General features: G+C 50.7%; 1 protein-coding gene across 3 annotated transcripts in view; it reads right to left on the reverse strand.

Annotated features, from left to right (window-relative positions):
- The window catches only part of NKAIN1 (sodium/potassium transporting ATPase interacting 1), a 48,115-nt gene extending 29,020 nt beyond the window's left edge, over positions 1-19,095 (reverse strand). For 2 of the 3 annotated variants that reach the window (XM_032627347.1, XM_032627338.1), the window contains exon 1: positions 14,530-14,990. In XM_032627347.1, coding sequence (XP_032483238.1) covers positions 14,530-14,583 — 54 coding nt within the window. In that variant the 5' untranslated portion in view covers positions 14,584-14,990. Of the gene's footprint in view, positions 1-14,529; positions 14,991-19,044 lie in introns of those variants that run through there. The other variant, XM_032627355.1, reaches the window with a different exon arrangement.
- Between the last annotated feature and the right edge of the window lie 6,922 nt (positions 19,096-26,017).

Below are 26,017 nucleotides of genomic sequence, written 5' to 3' on the forward strand. Positions count from 1 at the left end.
CACGGCTGGTAAAGCTTTGATCCAGGTCCTCTGGCCCTAGAGTCTATGAGTAACACACTTTGTATCCTGCTAGGGGAGTGTCGTCCCCATTGTCCACAGCGGGAGAGTGAGGCCCTTTCTTGAGGTCACCAGGGGTCGGAGTGGGGTTTGAGCTCCGTCTCCTGGGAATGTCTGTGGCGTTTTGACTTCGTGGCACCCTGCCCCTGCTCCCCACCAACTCCTGCCCGGAAACACTGAGACCACAGGAATGGTTCTAGCTGTAGCCGCTGGCCCATGGCTGCCCAGAACTGAGCAAAGAGCAGCCCCCTTCCACCCACCTGGAAAGCTTATTTTTGTTCAGGGTTTCTTTGTCTGGAATCACACATCCAACCGCCATCCTTCCCAGAAATGGCGCCAGCCTGCTTCCTGGAACAGTCCACGAAGGGCCCCGATGCCAGGCTCCCTGACTTTCCTTGGGGCGGCAAGGGAAGGAGACAGGGATTAAACCCCTCGGGCCCTACCGCCTCCCTGGGCCTCTGTGGACCCATCCATACAAAAGGTTGGCACGATGTCTCTGGGGACCTTCAGGCTCCTGCATTCCAGGATTCTCTGCCAGGAGCTTCCCACTCAGCAAACAGTCATAACTGTGCGCCTTACAGACGCACCACCTCCCAGAGCCTCAATGCCATTCCCATTGGCTGTAATTACAGCAGCTCCCATCTCCTACGTGTTGACTGAGTGCCAGGTGCTGTGCCGAGTGACTTCCGTGGATTCTCTCACTGAATTTGCTGGACGGCCCTAAGAGGCAGGTCCAGTGACCTTCACTTTACAGATGAAGAAGCTCGGCTCAGGGAGGCTGAGCACCTTGCCTGCGTGCACACGCCCTGGCAGCAGCAGAAGCAGGACATCTCACCGTTGCCTCGTGCAGCTGGGAGGGGGAGAGCCGATCGCGTATGTCAAGGATTTGGCCACAGGCCTTGATAAACCACGTCCCCACACCCTCCATCCTGCCCCATCAGGCCTGGGCGCCCACCAGCCCAGCCTGTCACAGCTGACAAGCATGGTGTGATTCCCAGACAGCCTCTCACTTCAGTGGAGGATCCCTGTGTCCCTGGCAACCTATCATGAGAATGACAGCTAGTGGCAGCTTGGGGACAGCAGCCCACTCAGATGGCTCATGGGGCTGCTGACCGGCAGACAGACAGTGCCAGGCTGGAGCAGCTGGCATCGCCGGAGGCAGGTGAGGCACCTGGGAGCCTCTCATGGCACCCACCCCCAAGTCCAAACCCTTCGCTAACATTTGGGGGCCTTCAGGACCGAGGCAAGAGTACCAACAGCGCACCATGTGTCCAAATATTTAAGTTACAAATCAAGCTAACTCTGAAATAAAATATGTTATATCTTCCCACCCAGACATAATGGTCTGGAAGGCCAGCCTGTGCGCTGAAATTTCTCAGACTCCCGACTTCCGTGCCAGGAGACAGCAGTGCCTTCTGGGTCCCTTCTGTGCAGGGACCTCATACACAGGTCTGGACGCCCTGGGACACACATGTAGGCAACATCCACACCTGTCCCTCCTCCAGGCAGCCGGCCTTTGTCTATCCCGGGGGCTCGGGGGGCGCACACACCAGCTGCACAGGCTCCCTCTGGAGATGCCCGGGCAGGTCCTGAAAGTGGGCTTGGAGCTGACCTAACAGGGGACCCTGGGGTCTGTCATGAACAAACTGGTAAACCCTCACTTGGAGACACGTTCCGAAGAAAGAGTCTCGGACCACACAGGTGCCTGGACTCCGGGCGGCCCAGGGGGAGGGAGAGAGCTTAGGATTGAGCATCAGGAAATCCAGGCAGACACCAGCTCTGCCATGTGCGTGCTGTGACTTGTGGCCGGTGAATCCCCCTCCTGGGTCCCACTTGCTCATCTGTAAAACAGGGACGACAGTTCCTGCCTGGTGGGGCCGTAGTCAGGAGTAAATGCAGTAAGTCCATGAAAAGGTTCCTGCCTTGCTTTCAGACTGTTCAACTCCACTGAAGACTGTCTCTAAGAAACCCTCCCTTTAACACTGGACTCCTTTACCGTCTGCTTTTCCGTACGTCCCTGGCCACACCGCAACACGAACACTGACAGCATCTGAGCCCACACTGGCCGGGTGCCTCCCACACCACAGAATCCCCGGCACCTAGCACAGGGCCAGACACAGAGTAAGCAGAAGCTCTGTGATTATTCACCCGGCCTTTCCACCTGCTTATGGGGTTCACCCAAGCATCGCCATCACTGAGGGCCTTCTGAGGGCCAGACTCACCACCAGGCTCTGAGGACCAGATGGCTCAGGCACCTCTCCAGGCCACACGGAGCTCGCAGTCTAGAGAGAGCGATTTGACGTGGAAATGAGAACAGGTGACAACAGAGGGATGCCTGCCGTAATGCAGGCAGGAAGGGCAAGGTGTCCCAGAGGCCAGAGGAAGACGGGTGCAGGAGCACAGTGAGGCCCCAAAGAGGAAATGATGGGTGAGCTGGCCTTGAGGAGACTAAGAGCGGAGGGGACTTCCAGAGACAGGAACAGCAGGTGCAAAGGCACAGAGGTGTGAGGTACAGCTGGTGTGCTCACCTCAACGTGGCCAGAGCTCAGTCTCTTAGGAAGTGGTGAGTGTCAGGGTTGGCGGGGCCGCCAGGGCCACCTGGTGTCCCACTAGCTGGCCCAGTAATTCTCAGTGTGTGACTAGCAGCACCTTGGAACTTGTTAGAAATGCAAATTCTCAGGCCCCACCTCAGACCTACTAAATCGGAAACTCGGGGCAGGATGCAGAAATCTGTATCTGAACGAGCTCTCTAGGTGTCTGTGATGCACGCTAGTTTGAGAACCACTGGACTTCCTCCTGAAGGCAACAAGGAGCCACGTTATAAAGCGGCCCACATCTGAAAGTTGGCCTCCCGTGAGCCCTCACCTCCAGTGGGACAGCTGTGTGTGGCAGAATAATCTATCTTCACCTGTGAGGGAGGGGGCCGCTGGGAAGTCAGTGCCCTGGTGGGCACAGGGCCCGTTACCAGGGTGACCACCTGTCACTCGGAGAAAGGGGGCAGCGCCCTACAGAGAGTCAACGGCTTCCCCCCCTCAGGTGGGACAGGGTAAGGGAAGAGGGGAGCCTGCGGTGTCAGGGATCCACCCCCATCCCCAGGTGGGAGCATCACAGCCCTAGGCTCCTCTTCTGACTGAATCTAGCCCACCATCCCCTTCTCTGTCCATCTGGGCCCCAGGTGGCAATTTTCTCCCCTCCCCATCACGAAGCCACACCCTCCTGTCACAGCCTAAGGGCTGTGGGGCTGTCTCCTTGGTTACAGCCTGGGCTCCTTTATCCATGGTGACCCTCTCTCAAGAGGCCCCACACCCTCATCTGCTAGGCCTTCACTTTCCTTTGCCAAGGCTGGCTCTAGGGGCCGTGACCCAGATCAGTAGCAGGGCTCTCCCACTCTCTCTTCAGCTGTTGGCACATAGTGAGAAAAAGAGGAACCAGAGGATTCAACACGTTACCTTCGACCAGGAGACAGACACAGGGGGTGCGTCAAATAGCTTTACAAGGTGCAACTTGATGTTCAAGAGAGAGCAAACTGCACCCTCAAGCCTAGTCAAGTACAAAGCATGAGAAGGGAGGGTTCTAGAGCCCGAAAGGCCTGGGTGTGAGTCTGCACCAACCCTGTGTTATCTTGGGCAGGCTTTGTTACTTCCCGAGCCTCAGTTTCCTCACCTGTATATTGGAGATAATATTAATATCTACCCACTAGGGTCTCTGCAAGATTAAGTAAGAAAATGCATCTGAAGTAAGAAACACAGCACCTGGCACCTCACTGCATCTTACCTTCCTGCTCCTCAGAGAGGGGAAGGAATGCCTGTTCCCGGGTGACCTCTCTCTGCTGGTGGGACACCTGGTGGGGAAGAGCAGTGGCTCTGGGGTTCGAAACAATCCATAAACATCCACTGCTGGTACCATTATGATTACTATTAATCATGGGCAATGAATGGAGCCCGGCCTGGTAAATTGCTTCCTCCAGGTCATTTACATTTCCTACTGTCATTGTAGCCTTCATTCAAGGCAATCTGATACAGGGATGTTTTCTAGAAAGCAGAAGCCATGTTGTGCTTCTTAGTTATCCTGCAGTGCCTGGTCCCTGGCCCTGGCAGGGAGCACCCAAGCAGCTCAGCTTGGAAGGGACTTGGAAATCACCCACTCTAACTTAGTATGCAAGGCAGAAAGCTCTCCTCCCTGGCTTTATCAAGTGCTTGGATGCCTCCAGGGATGAAGTCCTTATTCTCTGCTGAAGATGGACTAGTGCCTGGGACTCCAGGGAGGCTGAGCCCTGCGGGGTGAGCAGGAGCTGAATGGGCAGCCGCAGGAGTTGGGGCGATGGGAACTCCTAGGGCCACCCCTACACCCTCGCAGCCCCCCTTCCTCTCCTGCTGAGAGTTGATAATAGGAATGGTTCTAATTATGCTCTAATTGCTCGCTTCCAGGCAGTTTCTCTGGAGCCAAGGAGTTCAGAGTTCATGAATAAATGAAGAGGGAGGAAGCGGGAGGGGATGTTTATTGATCCACAAATCTCCACGTGCCAATGTCTGCCCCACAAATGCTTGGGCGTGCAGCTGCGTGCAATTTTGCATACAAACATACACACAAACACACAGATATACACACCGCAGCCCCCCAGACGCCTCTCTCCAAAGGACTGGTGGGGGGTAAAAGGAAGGTAACAAGAAGTGTCCTAAACTGGCTTTGGGTCCCAGTCTCAACTCTGCCACTGACTTGCATTGTGGTCTTGGGAAAATCCTAGTTTTCCCAGCTGTAGAGTACGGAGGTGAAGTGATGTCTGATACCCTCCTCTCAGAAAACCCAGCCTTTAGGATTTCAATGGGGTATCATCCAGTCAGACAGAACCCTGGGCAGTGCCAGGTGGGCACTGTCGCCCTCAGATTGCCCTTTCACCTGGATGCCTCATTCCCTAAGAACTGACCAAGCAGCCGGGGGCTTCAGGGAAGTGGCAGGAGGAACACACACATCTCCATCCTGGTGGGACACTTAGTAAAGATGAGTAGGGGCTCTGGACTCGGGGCTGTGGGGGCCCTGGGCAAGACACTTGAACTTCTTGAACTTCAGTTGCTTTGTCTGTTAAACGGGAATGAGAGACTCTGTGTTATGAAGGTTCACCCAGGGCATATAGTGGCCTCAGTCGAGCGCCTGGCACACAGTGAGCATCTGGTAAGTGGTAGTTGTTATTGCTAATACCGTCAACACCCTGCAAGGTATAGACTGGTGCCTCATAACAGATGAAGAAACTAAGGCACAGAACGGTCAAGCAACTTGCCCCAGGTCATGCATTAAGTGGCAGGATTTTAACCCAAGCCCATCTGACGCTGATACTTCTGTGTTCCAGTCTTGTTTCTCCACTTTATCTGATCCATCTGGTCCCCAAGAACTGGCACACAGTAGGTATCCATACTATGCTGAATGACAGAGAAATGCCGAAAAGAAAAAAAGCATAAAAATACGCTGTTTCCAGTGACCAAGGTGGGGGTAGACAGATGAGAGAAGAACTAGACCAAGACTCCCTCCAAGATCAAATCGAAGCGTTGGGTCTGGGCGGACCCCAGGCCTACCTGCCTCGTGGCTGGGGCTAGTCCAGGTGGGGATCGAGGGGGTCCTTGGTATGTGCTTGAGGAAGTAAATCTTTTCACTCTTTATGATTTCCACTAAGAAGCCAAAGCTAGCAATCCTGGCTTTTGGCATCAGCCCGAACCTGCTATGTCACTGCCTTGCTGTGTGACACTGGGCAACCAACTGCAGCTCTCTGAGCCTCAGAGCCCTCATCTAGGAAATGGGGATAACAGTGGTCCAGCCCTGGGGCTGCTGGGAGGGTGATAAGGGATGACACATGTGAGGTCATACGCTAGAGGTTAAGAGTAGGGCCTGGAGTCCGGCTACCTGGGTTGGTATCCCAGCTCCTCCACTGCCTGACGTAACCGCCCGCAGCCTCAGATTCTGCTTCTGCAAAACGGGGATCATAACTGTCTACCACAAAAGGGTGCAGTGAGGGTGAATAAGCTGCCACAGGTAGAGCGGTTGCGACAGTTGGCAGTGCTTTGAAATGCTCAGTAAATCTTCTTTATTGGACATTTCACATACGGGGAAACCGAGCCCCTGAGCGGGCAAGGACTTGTCCAAAGTCACAGAGCCAGTTCAGGGCACAGCCAGTCCTCTGTGGGAGCTGGCTGTCTGCAGGGCCCCTTGTCCAGACCACGGCTTGAATGGGTAACCACAGACCTTTCACAGCATCTGGGCTATCCTGCTCCAGCCTTGAGGACTCTGGGGGACCGAACCCCCCACTTCCTGTCCTTCCCGGTGCCTCTGAGGCTGGCTCAAACCAGTGGGGTATGTCAGAGGGCAGGGAGGGCTGACCTGCCTTCCTGGCCCACCTGGCCGGCCCCTCCACTCCAGGACTGGCTGCAGAGGCCTCAGAAACAAGCCAGGAGTCCAGGACCAGAACACCATTTGTCAGCCCTGCATGGTAGTGGCAGGCTCATCTCCATGGCAACAGTGCAGTGTGAAGGCATCCTAGCATCATTAGGGAGAGCTCTGAGTAGTATAAACAGAGGCTGCAGTAGATTACATGCCTATTATGAGCAGTCTCAGGCTCTGAGCACTGGTAATTATGCCTAATTGCGCATTTAATTCTGTAATTGAAAACCCACATCTCTGGTTCAGGCTGGGGCTGCAGAACCTACCCCCCAACCTCAAAAGAAAGAGGCATAGGAACCACCCCTACCCTAATAATCCCAGGGCTGCCTCTCCTTCTAGGGCAAGGGGTAGCCAGAGTGGGCACGGAAGTAAAGCACCTACAGACTCCCATTTCCCCCACTTCCTGTGCCAGGAGCTCTGCCACGCTCTGTGATTTGGGGTAGGGGGGACCATGCTTAAGGCGAAGGGACATCGTAAAAGCACAAAAATGTTCACAATTTTCATTATTCATAATAGAAACCATTTTGCACTATTGCCACTGCCCTCTCAGGACCCAGAATCAGCCTCTGGTGGTTCCAAGGGACTCGGATCATCTCTAGATCCATTACACATCCATGTCATCCAACCTACATATAAATTCTTAATCACTGCCAGAGACAGGGAACTCACCACCTGATTGTCAGTCCACCACTGCAGAGCCTCTGTAGATAGTTTGAAGACCGCTGATGGAGTTCAACACTCTCTCCTCCATCCCCTGGTTTCACAGACTGGAGAAAATGAGACCCAGAGAGGGGCAGCGCCAGCTCAAAGTTGCACAGGAAGTGAGTACCAGAACCCTGGGATTCTGACTTGCAGCTCAGGGTATATTTTGTACCCTAAAGTGACTCAGCACCAAGAATCGTGCCCAGCACTTTGTAGGTGCTTCATAAATACTTGCTGAACGCAACTCAGGGTAGGGTTAGTTGATGGCAAAGCTTACTCTCTTACCCAACAATATTTTGCCTTTCTAGGGGTCAGGAAGTTCCCCTGTAGTGGCTCAGGGGTTAATGATGGGCTAGAACCTCCTGCTCTGAACCTCTGGGGTCTGAGACTTGATCTTACAACCAAATATGCCATGTAGGCATTTGGGATGGGGATAGTACCGACACTCATTCAAACAGACAGAGGAAAGAACAGGTCACCTGAGTCCCTGACAGCCTGACACCCAGGTGTCAAGCCTCAGGCACGCCATTGGAGGCAGGAGTCTCCTCCTCTCCCCAGAGCCTGATACTCCCATCTGTCATCGCTGCCTGCAGCAACGTGGGCTGATGTGGCTGCGGCTCTGATCTCCACCTGGGAAAGGATGGAATTCACTGATAAGTCAGAGCTGGAGGAGTCCTTTGAGATGGTGAGTCCAACCATCTCCCTTTACAGAGGGGGACACAGAGAGCCAAGATTCCTCTCTGATTCCCTCTGAATGAGCGCTGGACTCTGTGCCCAGAGCTCTCCCTGCCTTATCTCAGGTCACCCTTACTATAGTCCCATGAGGATGTGCAATTATTATTCCCATTTTACAGAAGAGAAGATAGAGGGACAGTAAGGCCAAGGCCACAAAGGTTTAGCAGAACTTCTGCTTCAACTTGGGCCTTCAACTGGTTGAAAAAAAGGACATGTCTATTTCCCATCCCACAATATTCACGTTCATAGAACCTGCTGTCTCACTTCCGGGGCATTGAAGAGTGAACCCTTTGTGAACTCCTACTCAGTATATCTTACCTACGGGAAGGACAATTCTCTGAGGACGATTACTAGTATCCTGATTTAGAGAAATGCAGGTGGAAGCTCAGAGAGGTTAAGTGTCGTGCCCAAGGTCACTCAGCTATAAAGAGGCAGAGATGGAACTCAAACCCCAGCCTGACTGCACAGCTCAAGCTCTTCCCAGTTGAACTCCCTGCCTCTGGATGTACCAGCTGCTCTGAAAGGCAGGGGCCAGGAGGCCAGAGTATCCCATTAAAACCTGCAACCACAGTAACTGCTCTTCCAAAACCCTGGTACTTGCTGGCAGGAGCACATGTCCCAGAGAGGCGTGCTTTGCTGCCTGAGTCTCTCCCTCAGTCTCCGAATCACCATCCCTCTCCCTCTCCAGGACCAGCAGGGAGACCAAGAGCATTGGGACTGGCGTTCCCCAGACCAAAGCCAGCTCCATCTGCTGTGGCCAGGAGTTAGCTTTTAAAAACACATCTCTGGTCTCACCTTGTTCTCCTATCACCTACTCCTCCCTGAAACTAGATGAGAAAAGAGACTTCAACCATTAGAGCTGACCATCTCCACTTGGTCTAGATTTCGCAATTGTTCTCAAACCCTTTCCCTGTGATCATTTATGTGAAGCCTAGACTGTATCTTTTGTTTCCTTGGTAACAAGTCACTTCATTCTTCTGACCTCAGTATGCCCATCAGTAAATGGGTATAAAGACCATCCCTATCTCATAGAGTTGTTACGAGGGCTGGTAACTCTTCAATACAGGTTAATTTCTTTCCCATATAACTTGTTCTTAACCTGCATCACAGTTCCCTTAAACCGAACACAGGGCTTGGGGTGAGGAGAAATGGGGACGGGGGATGGGGTTAGCATTTGAATAAGCAGCTCAGAAGGTCTGGCATCTAGTAACAACCCTTTACGGATGAAGAAAGATTTAGATCTCTCCATCGGTTTCCACATCCAGCATCCCACAATCCTACGGGGGGGCAATAGGGCATGCAAGGTAGAAGCTGTGGAGTCCTGATGTGTCAATGCTCGTCCTGTCCCTACTATTTATGTGGCCATGGATAAGCCAGATAGTAACAAGGGACAAGGTATATAGAGCACTTAAGCACAGTGCCTGGTTCATAGCAGACACCAAATACAAGGAAGTTGTTGTTATTATTTCCCACAGAACTATTCGTTTTCCATATAAAGAAACTAAGACTTGAAGAGTTTATGGGTATGAGTCCGGTCACTAAAATCTCTAATCCAGGCAGAGATGGGGGCTGAAGTGACTTATCCAAACTGCAAGGCAAGTAACAGCCAGCCGCAGGGAGCACTGCCTGGGCCAGTGCTGTCTGGGCACCATCTCAGGGAACCCTCCCAAACTACCACGGGGTAGGAGCTGTTGTCCTGACTACTTTACAGGAAAGAGGCAGAGGCTCAGAGAAGGTAAGGGACTTTCTGGAAGTCACAAAGCAAGGCAGCAATGTCTGCCTGATCCCAGAGGTCCTTCACCCCTCTGTGCCAGATGTCAGAGCAGCTGCCATTTATGGGACACTTACGTCAAAATCTCCCAGCCACCACCGCTGCAAAGGAGCAGAACCAGGGCCATCCACTGCACCTCCCCCCCGGGTGGGGGAGGGCCCTGCTCCATTCCACCTTGCCCACCTCATAAGGGTTTTGAGGGCAGTTTGGCCTCAGTCTGTCCATCTGCAAAAGGGACTTGATCACCCCAGCCTCTACCCTGTCAAAGAGGTATAAAGAACAAAGAGGGTCAGTGGCCCGGACGATTTCGTGCTCTGACTCTGAAGCCCGGCCCAAGGACCTGAAGCACCCAGAGCAGAGCCAGCCCCTCCCCAGGAAGCCATGAGCTTGCAGGTGCGGCTGCTTCTGAACGCAGGCCCCTGCAGAGCCTAGCTCCCTCCGGTCTTCACGTCTTCACCCTCCGCTGCTAATAACGACATCAATCAGGTTGACCACGTTTCACACCATTACTCGCAGCTCAGCAGGAAGCAACATATTTCCCCCCTCACCCACCATCTTCCAGAAAGCAAAGAGCTTTCCAGAGGGGAAAAGAATGAAACCGATGTGTTTTCTGAGTACCTACTGTGTGCATGGCAGCTGCCTAAGCCCTTTTTCTAACTCTGAGAGGTAAGGAAGACTCTTTTTCTTTGACAGGGAACGACACTGGGGTCCAGAGGAGCGAATGCATGTGTCCAAGGTCACACACAGCCGGGACAAGTACAATCATGGCAGTGATGTATTACTGACCACTCACTGGCTCATGGTGCCAGGCACGTGCGTGATCCTATTGAAACAGTATCATTTTCGTTTTCAGATAAGGAGACTGAGGCCTGAAGCAGTGAAGAGACCTGTCTGAGGTCACGGGCTGCTTAAACGTGAGGAGCAGAGTGACATAGGGCGGAGAGGGTGGCTCTCTGCTCCGGCAAAAGAGCGCATGAATCTTGGTGCTGTCACTGACCAGCTTAGAGACCTCTCTGAGCCTCAGTTTCCTCATCAGAAAAAGGGGCTCATAAAAACACCTATCCCATTTTGTAGGATAAAAATAAGAAGGATAAAAACCGTAAAACAGCTAACAGTTATCGATCGCTGAACATGCACCAGGCAACTTTGCCAAGCACTTGACATATGTAAGCTCACTGGGTTTAATGAGGTTATGCATATAAACTGCTTAGCACAGAACTCCAGAAATGGGACTGATCATGGTGATGATGAAGAAATTGATGATGATTCCCTTGGCAAATCTCCCTGGTTCATCCTCTTACTGGAAGAATAGAGTAGCCTGTAAGCTTTCAGGAAGGAGGTGGACCAGGAAAGAAGGGCAGGGTTTGGACAGGGGAGGGAAAAGGGAAACACATAAAAATTAGGGTGTGAATAGCATTAGTAATGTTAAGATGATATGCCAAGTAGGGAGAAAGCAAGGCACCCAAGACGTTCTACAGAGTGGAACTAGACTGAGACACACGGAAACCTCCAGGCCAGTCCAGACATCCTCCCAGGGTCCCAGATGGGCAGAACTGGCAGGACCCTAGAGACACAGACCAATGGTTCTTCCCATTTTACAGATGGGGAAAAACCAAGGCTTGCAGTAGGGAAAAGACTTGTCCAAGTTCACAGGATGTCAGTGGCAGAGGCAGGCTTGAATCCAGGCCTCCTGACTCTTAGCTCCATGCCCAATTACCTGCTGCTTCCCACAAAGGAAGAGTGCAGGAGGGCATTTGGATATGTCTGGGTCACAATTCCAGGGAAGCATACCAGGGTACACATCATTAAGATAATCAAAATCAAAAACTATAGTTTATTGAATGCTCACTCTGTGCCTGGCACAGTGCTAAGCTCATCTGCATTAAGCTATATGCATTTCATCCTCACAACAACCCTAAGACTTGGGAACTGTTTCTATCATCTCTATTTAACAGATGACAAAACTGTGGCTCAGAGAGGCTAAGCAACTTGCTTAAGATCACACAGCTAGGAAGGGACAGAGCCAGGGCTCAAACCCACGTCTGTCCTGTCAAACCCCAGAGCCTTGTCTCCTTTACCTGTCCACCTGAACGGTCCAGCCCCCACCTGCTTCTCCCACCCTCCAGTGCACCCTCACATCCTACTCCCTCACCCAAAGCAAGTCTACCCCAACTACAGAACAGTGTTTAGAACCGGCCTGTTATCTTGTAATCATCAAGCCCCACACAAGAAAGAAAAACGACATAGTTCCTCTTCTAAAGTTTTCAGCTGAGAAACATTTAACAGTCTCTTCCTTCTCTGCGCCTGTCCACTGGATGAGAAAACAGGCTCCCTTCTCCCTGGAATGATGTCAGGCTGGTGAATTCCAGCAGCCGGGAGCACATTACCAAAGCTGCCAGGCAGCGAAGGCTCCTGGGGGTTAGCGACAGCTGAAGGGACCCACTCTGCAATCGGACCAGACAGAGCAACAGACTCAAGAGACCAGTTTTCAAGTCCCTCCTCAGAGCACCTCCCCAAGTTATGTCATGTAACCCTCACAAGCTGCCCAAAGGCACCCAGCCAGGATGTAGAAGGATCAGAATCCCACCCAGGTCTTGTCTAATTCCAGAGCCCCTTGTGCTGGTGAGCCCTCTAAGTGGAAGCGTGGCTTTAGCTGAGCTGGGGAGAGCTATGGAGGCAGGTAAGTGAGAGGCAGGGATACTGTCTCGCCACCTTCATCTCTCTAGAGTAGGAAGCACCTCCCAAGGGACCCCTGAGTCACCAGAGCCAGAACTACTTTTACCGTTAAGAAGGTAACAGAGGACGCTGGTCAGCTGTCTGGCTTCACAGCCTGGCCCCTAACTGTAGAGCTTTGGGCAAGCTACTTCATAGGGTCGTCAGGAGGATTAAATGAGTTAATACATGGAAAAGTGCTTACAGAGTACCTAGCACCTAGTAAGTGCTCCCCAAAGCTAACCACTGTTATTATCATCAACAGAGAATGACCATGGGCCAAACTGTTAATAGTGCTTACCTTTGGGGTATGGGACTGGGCGTAGAAGGAAACATCTTTAACTTCTGCTCTGTTTGGTTATTTATTGATTTAATCGTTTTATAATATGTGTGTGTTACTTTTCTAATTTAAAAAAAAGTCCTAGTTTAAAATTTTAAAATTAACACAGAAAAAAAAAATTCCTCGGAAAATTTCAGCACTTCTTGGCATTTTATGTTCCTCAAAGGAGATAAAGAGGAACTGGGAGCCTGGAGTTGCCAAATAACTGATTCACTCATTTATTTTACAAATATTAATGGAGTGCCAGGCACTGTTCCAGCTGCTGGGGATTTCGGGGGAACAAGGAAGATAATCTCTGCCCTTCTGGAGTTTCCATTCTACCTGATCTTAATTAATCCCCTGTGCCACACTCAAGGACGAGGAATTCACCGAGAGGCCGACCAAGATGGCCCAGCCCGGGGAAGTCACTTGCCCTGCAGCCCACAGCTGGGAGCAGGGCTACAATCTTCAGGGCCCAGCTGTTTCAACCGCTGCCCAAGAGGGCAGGTCTGTGGATGCAAGTTTGGGGCTGGGGTCCACAAGAGGAGAGAGAAAAGATGAACGAGGAGGTCTGTATAGCCACACTCAAAGCTTCATTCTGCATTACTGTACACACCTGTGGTGGAGGACTGGCAATGGATGCAGGCGAACGTGGAGACCCAGACCACGGAGTCAGGCAGTAGTGAGGCTCAGGTTCCCCCAACTCAGCCTCAGACCTGAGTTCCGTCCATGGAGGTCCCCATGCACCTCTGCCCCCAAAGTCCACAGTTGTTGGGCCTCAGCTCTAGGGTAGGCAGGAGATCCTGGCCTCTCCTTAAACACCTTCCCAAATTCACCTGCCAGAGTCTGAATTGAAGGGCAGAGCTGGTCCCCTTCGGCCCCCAAATTCACTCCACTGGCCTCCCTGAGACAAGAACCTGAGTTCCCTGGGCTGGGATTAGGTATAGTGTCCCCAGATGCTCCCCTCCTCCCCAGGGCACCCAAGTATCCCACCCCTATCAGTGCCAGCCCAGGCAGGGGAGCCTGCCTCCCCCCACCCCCACTCTGGTGGCAATAGTGACTGACAGAATGCCTGTGGCCTCAGCCAAAGCAGGGAGGGCGATCCCCACCTGGTTGGTCAGACTGGCCCAGGACCTGGTAGCTCCTTGTGACCCTCTCCAGGGAGGGGCTCTCCATTCCCAGGCCTGCCCAGTCAGGAGGATAGAGGGAGGCAGGAAGAGCACAAAGGAGTGAACGGTTCCTGGAGTCTATGATCCCGACACACACAAATGAACATGGACCAGAAATGGTCAGAGATCTAGAGACATACCAAGGAGAAACCAGGAGAGAGACACACACAGGAGCAGAGACTTTGTGAGAAACACTGGGGCGGAGACCAGAGGCTGAGACCCACGCAAACGAGTGATCTAGAGGAAAACACACGGCAGTGACCTCAACGGATCCACACACCAGCCTCGGAAACACCCCCAAACCCTGGCGAGCCACAGTCCCACAGCGTATCTCCCCAACAGAAGGCCGCTCGTACAGTGCGGGCGAGACGCGCCGAGCCCCAGGCGCGGAGCGGGCCCGGGACTAGCGCACAGGACGCACTCGGGGACTGGGGAGCGCCGGGCGAGAAGCGCACACAAAGAGACAGCCGGGCCAGCCCGAGCAGGCTCCGCCCGTCCGCTTCGTGACTCCAGACCACCCCCCAACCCGGGTGCTCGCCCCAGACCCACACACAGAGACACACACCCCACCCGCACGCCCCGGGACCCCGCCCCGCCGCGCCCCACCCGGCCCGGCCGCCCGGGCGCGCGGCGCTCACCAGCTGCAGGCAGCAGAAGGCGACCAGCGTGCAGCGCCCGCTGCACTTGCCCATGGCTCTGGGGGCCGCGCGCGCCGTTCGCCGCGGCGCCCCTCTAGCTCGGCGGCCGCCGCCTCCTCCGCGCCGCGCGGGCTCCGCGTCCTCCCAGCTGGGCGCCCCGGGCGGCGGGGCCGGGCGCCTAGGGCCGGGCCCGGGAGCGCCGGGTCCTCAGGGCTGCGGCCGGCCGCTCGCGCTCGGAGTCCATGGTCAGTCCGCCCGCGCGCCGGCTCTGCCGCGCCTCCTTTGTCTGGCCGGCCGGCCGCCAGGCGCGCCTCCCGCCCTGGGGCGGCTGGCGGGGAGCGCGGAGCGGGGAGCGCAGGCACCGAGAGCGGCGCAACGCAGAGCAGCACTGCCCAGCAGGGGCAGCCGCCCGGGCGCTCGGCGGCCGCGGCTTCCCGGCCCCACCACGTGGCTCCGCCGCCGAGAGGTAGGGAAGGAGGGAAAGACGGGAGGGAAGAGGAGGGGAGGAGAGGGGTGGGGCGGGGCGGCAGAGCAAGCGGAGGGAGGGGAGAAGGGGGAGGGAAGCGCAGAGCAGAGGCGAGAGGCAGGAGTGAAGTGGGAAGAGTGCAGGCTTGGGGACTGATGGCCCTGGGTCAAACCCAGCTTCACTGCTCACTCGCTGTGTGACCTTGGGCAAATCACGTCACCTCTCTGGGCCTCCGTTTTCCTAACAAAATAGGAATAATAATGACTACTTCAGTGTTGCCACAAAGATGAAATGCAGTTAGGCGGATAAAAGCACTTAGCTCTGTGCCTGGCCTCCCGAGGGTGCTGGAGCATTCCTCTGTCCACCTCGTCTCTATGGCCCGGCGGCTCCAACCTTGGCCCTCTGTTTCCACTCCACTTCCCAGATCTGCTCCCCATCCCAGCCTGCCTCCTGAGTTCTTCCTTCTCTCTTTTCTTCTACTGGCATTTATTGAGCCCGACTGACTACATACACACCCCTGGGAGCCCTATGATCCAGAGATGAGCCCTGCAGCACTGTTCCAGAACCCACTGAGCTTCCCAGGCCAGGGAACAGGCAACCCCCAGGGGCATAAGCAGGAGATGCCTGATGGCAGCCGTCTGCCCAGGGGGCTGAGGCCAGCCCCTCACCCAGGCTGCAGTGGGGATTCAGGAAGGGCTTGCCAGTAGAAGACTGCCTTCTTCAAGGCATCCCCTCCAAAAGCACTCAAGCTCTCAAACACATCCCCAGTTCACTGAATCATCCCAGCCCCACTCCTAACTTCTTATATAGGGATAGCATCACTCAGGTGGGAATCCCTGCAGCATCCTCCCCACTCCTCTATCCCATCTGACCTGTCATTACGTTCTGTGAACTTACCTTCCAGCTGTTATCTATGAAATACCTACTACCTACCAGGCTCTCCACTGGGGATTAAGGGGATGAACCAGTCCTGCACTCACTGAGAGAACAGTCTAGTGAGGAATTGTCATTAAAACGAGAAAACATGCAAATAAATAATGAAATATTCTGATGAGTACCTTAAAAGGATAACAAAAAGTGAAAGGATAAGGGGACCATAACTCAGGTCCGGAGACCAGAAAAGGCCTCCTTGAGGACATGGCATTGATACTGAGAAGACAGTAGGAGGGAAGGAGAGGCCAAGGCCTGGAGAATAGTGTTCTGGCAGAAGAAACAATGTTTCTTTTCTTTTCCTTCCTCTCAGCTCTCACTGGCCCTCTGGACTCAGAAAACAGTATGACACAGATTAAGACCCATGGTTCTGGACCCAAGCAGGTTGGGTTCCAGTTCCAGCACTGCCACTTATGCACTGTTTACAGAGTAAGCACTCAAACGCATGATTTCTCCTAGGACTGGTGACATAATTTGTGGGGGCCAGTGCAAAACGAAAACGCAAGACTCCGTAAGGCTCATTAGGAAGGAAGACACAGCAGACCATAAAACCAAGCACAGGGAGGGCCCTGTGTGACTGCAGAGGACACATGCCCCCGAAGCCAGTCGTGTTTTCTCCCTGGACTGTCAGAATGGTCTCTTCACTGGTCTCCCTCCTCCACCCACTTGTCAGCCGCCACTTTTATTTTATTTATTTTATTTTTTGCCACTTAGTTGTGCTTTCTTTTTTCTTCTTTAACTGCGTCGTGCGGCATGTGGGATCCTAGTTCCACAACCAGGGATCAAACCCATGCTCCCCGCATTTGAAGCTCTGAGTCTTAACCACTGGACCGCCAGGGAAGTCCCAACCACTTAGTATTTTAAAACACACAGAATATTCGTAGAGTTGAAATTATGGGGGGTGGGATGAATTGGGAGATTGGGATTGACAATATATACACTACTATGTGTAAACTAGATAACTAATGAGAACCTGCCGTATAGCACAGGGAACTCTACTCAGTGCTCTGTAGTAACCTAAGTGGGAAGGAAATCTAAAAAAGAGTGGAGATATATATACGTATAACTGATTCACTTTGCTGCACGCAGAAACTAACACAACATTGTAAAGCAACTATACTCCAATAAAAATTAATTAAAAAATTAAAAAAAAAGAAATTATACGAGCTGAGGTTTTCACCTGGAATAATAAGCCGAGATAACAGTGGGAACTTTTCTCAGCCATGCTTGGCGAGTAACAGCTGTGTCCAACCAGTTTTCATGACTAGACAGGCCTCCAGGAGTCTGTGAAGTCCCTGAAATAATATGCAGATCTTCATCTGAGCAGATGTGTCATTTTCTGGGGAGAGGGTCCACAGGTTTCATCAGATTCTCCAAAGTATATTTCCCACAAAAGAATGAGAACCAGCCCTGCAAAGTCTCAGCCCAGATGTAACAGTTCTCTAGGAGATCCTCTTTAGGGCCTTTTCCACACAGAGCGTCTGCCAGTTCCCTCTGTGACACTAACAATGCAATTCACTAATAATAACCATCATGGCTCCCATTTATTGAGTGCTTACTCTGAGCCAGGTACTTGGCATACACTATCTCATTTAATCCTAAAAACAGTGGATTCCACCGGAGCTGTGACCTGCCTTTGCCAGGCTGTTGGCTGTCACCCATCATGCCTGTGACGCCCTGTTCCAGGGCCAGGCTGACTCACTCCTAAGTTTGTCCTATGGGACCAGGGATGATGGCCTGACATCAGCAGAACTAGCCTCTGCCCCTGGGTCATTCCGTTTAGTCCAAGTCTTGCCCACATCACACACACACACAGCATGCCATCTCTCACTTCCATGATTTGCACGTGTAGTTCTGTCTAGAATGCATCTCCCATCCAAATTTTCAGCCTGGAGGCCTCCTATTCAAATTTCAAATCTCAGCTCACCTGTCACTTCCCCCACCCAACCCAGACCTTCCTTAACACTCTGTGACCTCAGCACCCTCCTTTGGGATCACATGTGGTCTGTGTTATCTCCATGAGAGATTTTACTGGGATTTACTGTCCCTGTCTGATTTTGTTGCCCCAATAGACTGAGCTCTATGAAGACAGTGACTGTGTCATAAATTATCTCTATATCCCACAGGACTTGGATCACGTCAGGAGTCAACAAATACGTGGTGAATGAATGATCTTCCTGCCTTGGGCCCTAGCATACCTTGTGCTCTCTTTACCACAGGGAAGTCCAGGATGCTAAGGGGGAAGGCAATCTAACTATAGGAAGAGATAGAAACATCTTTGGCAAGAAATTGGGAATGTTAGGAGCTGAGGATGATGGCAGGAGGGGCTTGTAGTAGTCAACACAAAAGATGACTAACCCTTGGACTAGGGAAAGAATGTGGGGGAATGAAGCAGGATTTAGAAATAAAGGACAGAGATGATTCAGAACATTCCCACGCTTCCTGAGTAAGAAGGCAGGATCGTGGTCAGCCCTAGAGAGAGGCACATTCGGAGCTGCTGAAGTGAGGAAATTTCTGAGGTGTTACGTCCTTCCCTTGCCCTAAGCCAAGCCTAGTCACCATGTCTGAATCTTCCACCATTAGTCCCTCTCTGGGTTAAAACACTAAAAGCTTCTGAGAAAGTTCACTCATAAGATAGCAGAAATGTTAAACCTATTAATTTCTCCTTCCAAGTTAGAGGACTGAACGTGCTCCCTAATTATAGTTTGTGCGGTGTTTTCTGACACCAACCAATTCTCCAACACCAGCTGGTTGTCCAACAATTCAATTCAATTCAATGCGGACACTACCCAGAGTTGGCGCAGACCCACAGCTTAAAGGTTCAGTTCCACAAGACTGCCTCTCCTTCAGATGCTAGTTGCAAATCTCCAGCCAGCCCTACTTTTGACCAACCAGCTATAAATCAGGGGTTCCCATGACCTCCTCCTCAGGTTGGATAATTTGTTTGTGAACAGCTCACAGAACCCAGGAAGGTAGGTTACTTACATTTACTGGCTTATTATAAAGGATACAAATGAATAGCCAGACAAAGAGGTCTGTAGGGTGAGGTCTGGAAGGGTCCTGGGCACTTCTGTCTCTGTGGAGTAGGGGTGTACAACCCTCCCAGCTGGTTCACCTACCTGGAAGCTGCTCTGGATCTCATTGTTCTAGAGCTGTTAAAAAGCTTGGTCACCAGCTACCACCCCTCCTCCCTGGAGCTCAGTAGGAGGGGCTAAAAGGTTCGTCTCTAATCACTTGGTCTTTCTGGTGACCAGTCCCATCCTGAGTCTGTTGAGGGGGTCTCGTCCTAAGTCATCTCATTAGAATAAACTCAGGTGTGATCAAAAGGGGCGCATGAATAACAAGAGACACGCCTGTCACTGAGGACACTCCCAGAGTTTTAGGAGCTCTGTGCCAAGACTAGGGACAAAGACCTCATTATATCACAGTAGCTAACACCTCTTAAGCATTCTGTGCCAGGCACTGTTCTGAGCAACTTCTACGCATTAACGCGTTAAATCTCACAGGAGCCTGCTGAGGTGGGTACTGTTATCACCACCAGCAGTTTCTAGGAGAGGGAACTGAGGCTCAGAGAGGTTAGATCATGTGCCTGGGGTCATACAACAAGGAAGTAGCAGAATCAGGATTTGAATCCAGGCAGAACTACCTATACCATTCCTACTGCATTCCTTACGGTCTTTGAACTTTAATTTTTTTTAGCAGCAAACGCTTCTCTTCAAAAGAAATCATATATTTCTAAAACTGAAAAAATGTTGGACCACTCTGGTTTTGTGGAGCAAGAGGACTGGGAACCTGCTGTCTCAGTCTGCCCCTGCATCCTGTGAAGATCAGCCCCTCATGCCAAAGTCCCTCAGGAACAAAGTGAAAAAGCCACTGGCCTAGATGATCTGCAAAGTGCCTTTTCTGAAGAGGCGCGAGATAAAGAAAGGGAGAACCTGAATGGCAGAGAGGTTGAGTGAGTTCTGTAATGTCACACAGCACGTTAGGGCAGAGCTGGTTCTCAAGACCTCCGGGTAAGTTCCATTACTGTGTCAGGCACTGAGCTAGGAGCTTTGGAACCAAAGATGAAAAGGATAGGTGCCCCTGACAATCCTTGGGCTAAAAGCCTGAGGGTTAGCCTACTGGCCAGCAGTGTGACACCGTCCACTGCTTGTTTCCCTAAACCCAGCAACTTCACCCATTTGCTTTTCCTCTCTGGGCCGTGATGGCATCTGAGTTCGTGACTCTTGGGCCTGTGGGAGAGGCAGACATATAAACAGATAGTTATGAGTGATACACAGAAGGGCATAGTGCCTATGAGGTACAGAAATCAAATGGTGGAAAGAATGGCTAACTCTGCTTGGGAATAGGCAGTGATGGAAAACTTCAGAGGAAGGATGATGCCTGAAATATAGGCTGCCATACAGAAAAAGAAGTGCAAGAAAAATTAAAAATAAATAAAAGAAAAAGAAGTGCAGACACAGAAGTATTTAACAGCAAGCTGTGTTCAGGAGCTATGACCCCTTCTCTTTAATTTCTGCGCATACTTTTTACTGCTTGTCACCTCCTTCCTGCCACCACCCCTGTCCAACCAACTTCCTTCAAATCTTAAAAGGAAAAAAATTTCTAAGAAAGAATGGTTGAGGGACTTCCCTGGTGGTCCAGTGGTAAAGAATCCTCCTTACAATGCAGGGACACGGGTTCGATCCCTGGACAGGGAACTAAGATCCCACATGCCGTGGGGCAACCAAGCCCACACGCCACAACTACCGAGCTCGCGCGCCTCAACTAGAGACCCTGAGTGCCACAACTACAGAGCCCACGCACCCTGGAGCCTGCGCGCCACAACTAGAGAGAAAACCCGCACGGCACTCGAAAGAAGCCCACGTGCTGCAACGAAAGATCCTGCGTGCCTCAACAAAGATCCCTCAACAAAGATCCCACATGCCGCAATTAAGACCCGATGCAGCCAAAAGTAAATTAAATAAATCTTTTAAAAAAGTGATTGCGAATAAAGGAATAGGAAGAACAGCGTGTATGTGAATGGGCAGGGTCTAGGTCAGGAAACCCTAAACAGCTCTGATGGCAGACAGTAAAGCTTGTAGAAAGTTGACTTTCCTTGTCTCGTTCCAGAATCCCTAGCACAGAATCTGCTGACAGCCAAGACAAATCTCCCTTTTCACTAGCCCTTAGCAGCTGCCTGGGCTTTCAGTTAAAGTCTGCCCTAAGGCCAGCTGAGCTGGGGACTTTGAGAGATGGCAGGAGGCCCTCTCCAATCGGCCCCATACTTCGCTGGGCCTTTATTATGCTGCACTGGGCTTGCCCAAGGGCCAGCTGGGGATAGGAAGACAGATGGGGTCAGCTCAGGCCTGGCCACTCCAGCAGGTCCCAAATGCTCTGATAGGATTCTCAACCCCCTGCTGGCTCCCCACCCCGTTATCATTTTCCATAAGCCCTGACTGACCCAGACATCCTTTCCCAGCCAACAATTCACTGAATCCTAAAATTACCATCTTAGAGTCTGAGGTAAATGGCATGTAAAATCATAGAACAATGGTGTTGGAAAAGACCACAGAGGTCCTCTAATTGAGTGGCTCCCAAATATTAGTGTGCAGACCACTTGCATCTGAATCAGGGCCCCACACCAGTTCAACTCCAGCAAAATCTCTGGAGGTGGGACCTGGTCACAGGTATTTAAAAAATATACTCCCCAGGGATTCTGCTGAGCAGCTCTAACCCTCTAAATCAATTATAACACAGGCATTCCTGTCAAATGGTCACCCAGCTTCTGCTTGTACATTCCAGAGAGGAGCACCTCTTGACCATTCTGTGTTTGGACAGCTCTGACTCAGCTGCTTTCTTTGTTGAGTGTTAAGTCTGTCTTCTTATAATCCACTTGTCTTGGCTTTGCACTTTGAGGCTTCCCAGAATAAGAGCGTTTTCTCTTTTCCAAGGTAGTCTTTTGATGTTTGAAGATACTGATCTCATCTATCTCCCCTGGTTCCCACAACAGTTCCCTATAATGATTTTCTGAGAGGGTACCCAGACTCAAAAGCATCCTCAGGTGTGGTTGAGCTCCTGGGCAGAGTACTGAGAGACTTTGCTGGCTTCCTTCCCATGGAACAAAGCCCAGAGCTGCCCCACCTGGCTTTTAGACTCTTTGCAATCTGGCTCCAACACTTTCCAAGGTTCCTACTCATCTGTCACTCCCCTAACATGCTGTTACCACCACCATGTGCTGTGTGTCATTTTTGATCGCACCAGGAGTTCTGGTGATCTGTGAAGTTGTCCACTATTCAGACTGTACTTACTCCCCTCCCAGATCCCTCTGCTCCCCAATTTCCAATCTTCCTTTAAGATTCACTTAAAGTGTCATTTCCTCGGTAAAACTTTTTCTAATTTCTCCTGAGGCACTTCCTCCTAGTTTGCAGGTATACCTCGGACAGTATGTATTGGATTGCATTTGAAATGCTTATTCGTATCTGTTTCTAAAACAAGGACATAAGAAGACACAGAGCACAGATAAATAAGGTACATCTTCCTGGAGTGTCAGTTTTACTTGGTGCTCAGTCATTTAAAACATTTATTAATGTAAAACAAGCACAGCTATATTATGAAACAGCATACAAAACCACATACATTTAAGTAGTCAGTTTCACTGGGGAAGAAGGTATGGGGGAATGTTCTAGATTATGAGACACTAGAGAGAATACCCCAAAGCATAAGACTTGAATCTAGATTGAAAAATTAGCTATAAAGGACATTTTTAATACTGGGGAAATTTTAATATGATCATAAGATGGTATTATGGAGTTGCTGTTAATTTTCTTAGATGCAGTAATGGATTGTGGCTATGAAAGAGAATGTTCTTAGGAGATAGATACCTGCTGGAGTATTTAGGAATATTTGGGAGTAAGGAATTATGATGTCTGCATCTTACTTTCAATAGTCATTGAAAGTTGTACATATACAATGTGTGTGTGAGAGAGACAGAGGAGAGATTATTGAATCTAGATGGAACATATACAGATATTCGCTATGTTAATCTTTCAATTTTTATGTTTGAAACTTTTCAGAAAGTTGAGAGGGGGGAATCATACATTTTATAGATTCAAGGTGAGATTTCAAAGTTATTAATTTCAGGAGTCCCTCCTGCTCCAGTTCATTCTCCTCTGCCATTAAGGCACTTACGGGGAAGTTTGAGAAGCCCTGATTCTTGTTTCCCTCCCCACTATTCTGCCCTGTGAGCCTTCAAAGATGAGGCTATGGGCTTCCCTGGTGGCGCAATGGTTGAGAGTCCGCCTGCCGATGCAGGGGACGCGGGTTCGTGCCTGGGTCCGGGAAGATCCCATATGCCGTGGAGCGGCTAGGCCCGTGAGCCATGGCCTCTGAGCCTGCGCGTCCGCAGCCTGTGCTCCACAACGGGAGAGGCCACAACAGTGAGAGGCCCGCGTACCGCAAAAAAAAATAGATAAGGCTATTGTATATGTCATTTCTGTATTCTCGGAGCACAGCACAGGGCCCACCACAGAGGCCTGTTGAATTAATGTTTCCTGAATGAGCAAAACCTCTAACTTAATATGCATGTGACCTTGGTTAAACAGTATCTCTTTTCAGTTTCCCCTTCTGTAAAATGAGGTTGGACTAGATGACCTAAGTACCTGTAAGGTCCTTTCTGGCTCTAGTATCTTTGGATGCTATACTTTGAAGGAAGATCAGAGGTCATTTTTCTGCACAAAGTCCCACAGTCAGTCAGGCAGAGATGACCACAGTAGATCAACCTCTGCTTCCTGGCCAAACTCCTAAGTTTCAGCTCAGCCATGGGCACTGGGAGAAGTGTTCTTAACTTCACACAGACCACATGTCAGAGCAGTGGCTTCCCTGAGATCCAGGGGGTGCCAGGAGAAGTCAACTTGGCTTTATGCTACCCTCCTGTCTATAGTTATAGCCATGGCTAACACTAGTGTCAACTTTAAACTGCACATTGCTATCAAAAAAGAAAGCTTTAAAAAATACTGATGATTTAATTGGTTTGGGTTATGATCTAAGCATCTGGACTTTTAAAGGCTCCTCAGGTGCTTCTAATATGCATTCGTTAAAAGTCACGAAGGCCTACACTGTGGTGATGGGGTGAGATCTCTAGCTGGGTTTTATGTCCTGGCTTTGCCACTTACTAGCTGGTTGATCTTAGATGTTACATCTCTTTGGACATGTTGCCCCAAATGTGACAAGTGAGATAAAGCATGTAAGCCAAAAAGAACAGTTAAATAGTTAAGGACAACGATCACAGAATAAACAGGAGAAGCCTCTGTGGCTCTCCCAGGAAAGATTAAAACTTTGAGTCTATAGAGCAGTGGTTCTCAAACTTGCATCAGAATCACGTGGAGGACTTGTTACACCGGACCGCTGAACACTCTCTCCCCCAAAGTTTCTGATTCAGTAGGTCTCAGGCAGAGCTCTTGAGTTTGCATTTCTAGCATGTTCTCAGATGTTGATGATGCTGCGGTTCCAGAGACCACACTTTGAGAATCACTGCTCTAGAGCAGAGTTTCTCAACGGCAACACTAGGGACATTTTGGAGCACCTACTTCTTTGAGCATCTCTGGTCTCTACTCACTAGATGTGCTAGCATCCCTTGAGTTGTGACCATTGAAAATGTCTCCAGACATTGTCAAATGTCCCTTAGGCAGCAAAATTGTGCAGAGTTGAGAACTACTGCTCTAGAGGATATAAATTAAAGAAGAATCTAAGAGTGTAGGTGAGTTGCAGAGGCAAGTGAGGAAAAGAAATTGAAACCTAGAAGAAAGGAGGAATTTGGGGTAGCTCAGGGCTTGACGTGGAAAGGGTGGGCGCCCACTCAGGGGTTTTTCGAAGGATCATTATGTGTCTGGGGTATAGAGACAATTGACCAGAGGGCAGAGGGCAGGCTCAGAGGTCAGACTTGGCTTTATTTGGTTCCACAGGAATAGTAGCCTGTCTTTTAAGTCTGGCCCCTCCTTCCGTCCTGGGACACAGCTGTCAAGCTCTAAAATCTCTTGGAAGAAATCCTGTCCTAACTCAAATGGCCTTCCCCTAAGGCTCAAATGCCTGCAGCCCCAAATTGTTCAGAGCTCTCTCTCTTACCTCTATTTCCCATCCACACCTTGAGATGTTAACAAGCAGCAGACTTCAGGTCTATCGGGAGAAACAAATTACTCTGTAGTTTTGCTGTGAAGAAGCAACTCTGTTAAGAGCCCTGACCTGTCCAAATCCACCTCCCTGACAGTTCAGCTCACAAAACTTAACCACCCAGTGAAAAAAAGATTTGGCTCTTTAAGTGCCAATGGTATTAAGTGCTAGAGACTGGAAGTCATAAAGGGAAATTAACTGAAAACCAGAGATGGCATTACTCATTCGGGAGCAATCTATCTCTCCCAAAGTGAGAATACAATTTGCACCCTCTAGGGATGTTTTATACTCAAATCTTTATTCCCCAGGCTAGGGCTTCTATCCCCTACAAATTCTAAGTGGTGCTGCTATTTCCTGCTAATGGGTTTCTACCCAGCCTTCGAAGAAGGCACTTGGGAGGAGTGAAGAGGCTGAGGTTAGAGGAAAGCCCTTGCAGCCTCCAGGGCCTTGGTTCTTCCCAATCATTGCCAACTTCTCAAGGGATTGGTAGGCTTTTAAAAGGGCAGCGTCAAAGTTCAAGCCTTGTTTCACCCCAAGCCAAGAAAGATGAGGGTGTGTGGAAGGGACTGGACTAATTGTGAGGTATGTAGCCCGGGTATTTATAAGGGATTAGGGAGTGAACTGTGATTGTGATAGAGGTGTGAAAAGTGGCTTGCAAACTATCTTTGGCCAAGTCTCTTCTGGTTAAAGGCATAACCATATCTATAATTATTGCTTAGGTCTGAAATCTGAGTCACCATTCCTTTTGAAGATCTCACTCTACTTAGTAAAGGTTCTAAGCATTCCTGCAGTAAAGGAATGCTATTTCACTTTATTTAACCCAGTCTTTCCTGAACTTATGTGAGCATGGGATCTTTATGCCCAAAGTACCTAAGATACCTGGGAAACAGTGTTCTGTGGAATACACTTTAGGAAACCTCAACCTGTAAGATAAATTATAGTACA

This window comes from Phocoena sinus, chromosome 1 (genome assembly GCF_008692025.1).
Source record: "Phocoena sinus isolate mPhoSin1 chromosome 1, mPhoSin1.pri, whole genome shotgun sequence".
In the NCBI taxonomy this organism is placed as follows: domain Eukaryota; kingdom Metazoa; phylum Chordata; class Mammalia; order Artiodactyla; family Phocoenidae; genus Phocoena; species Phocoena sinus.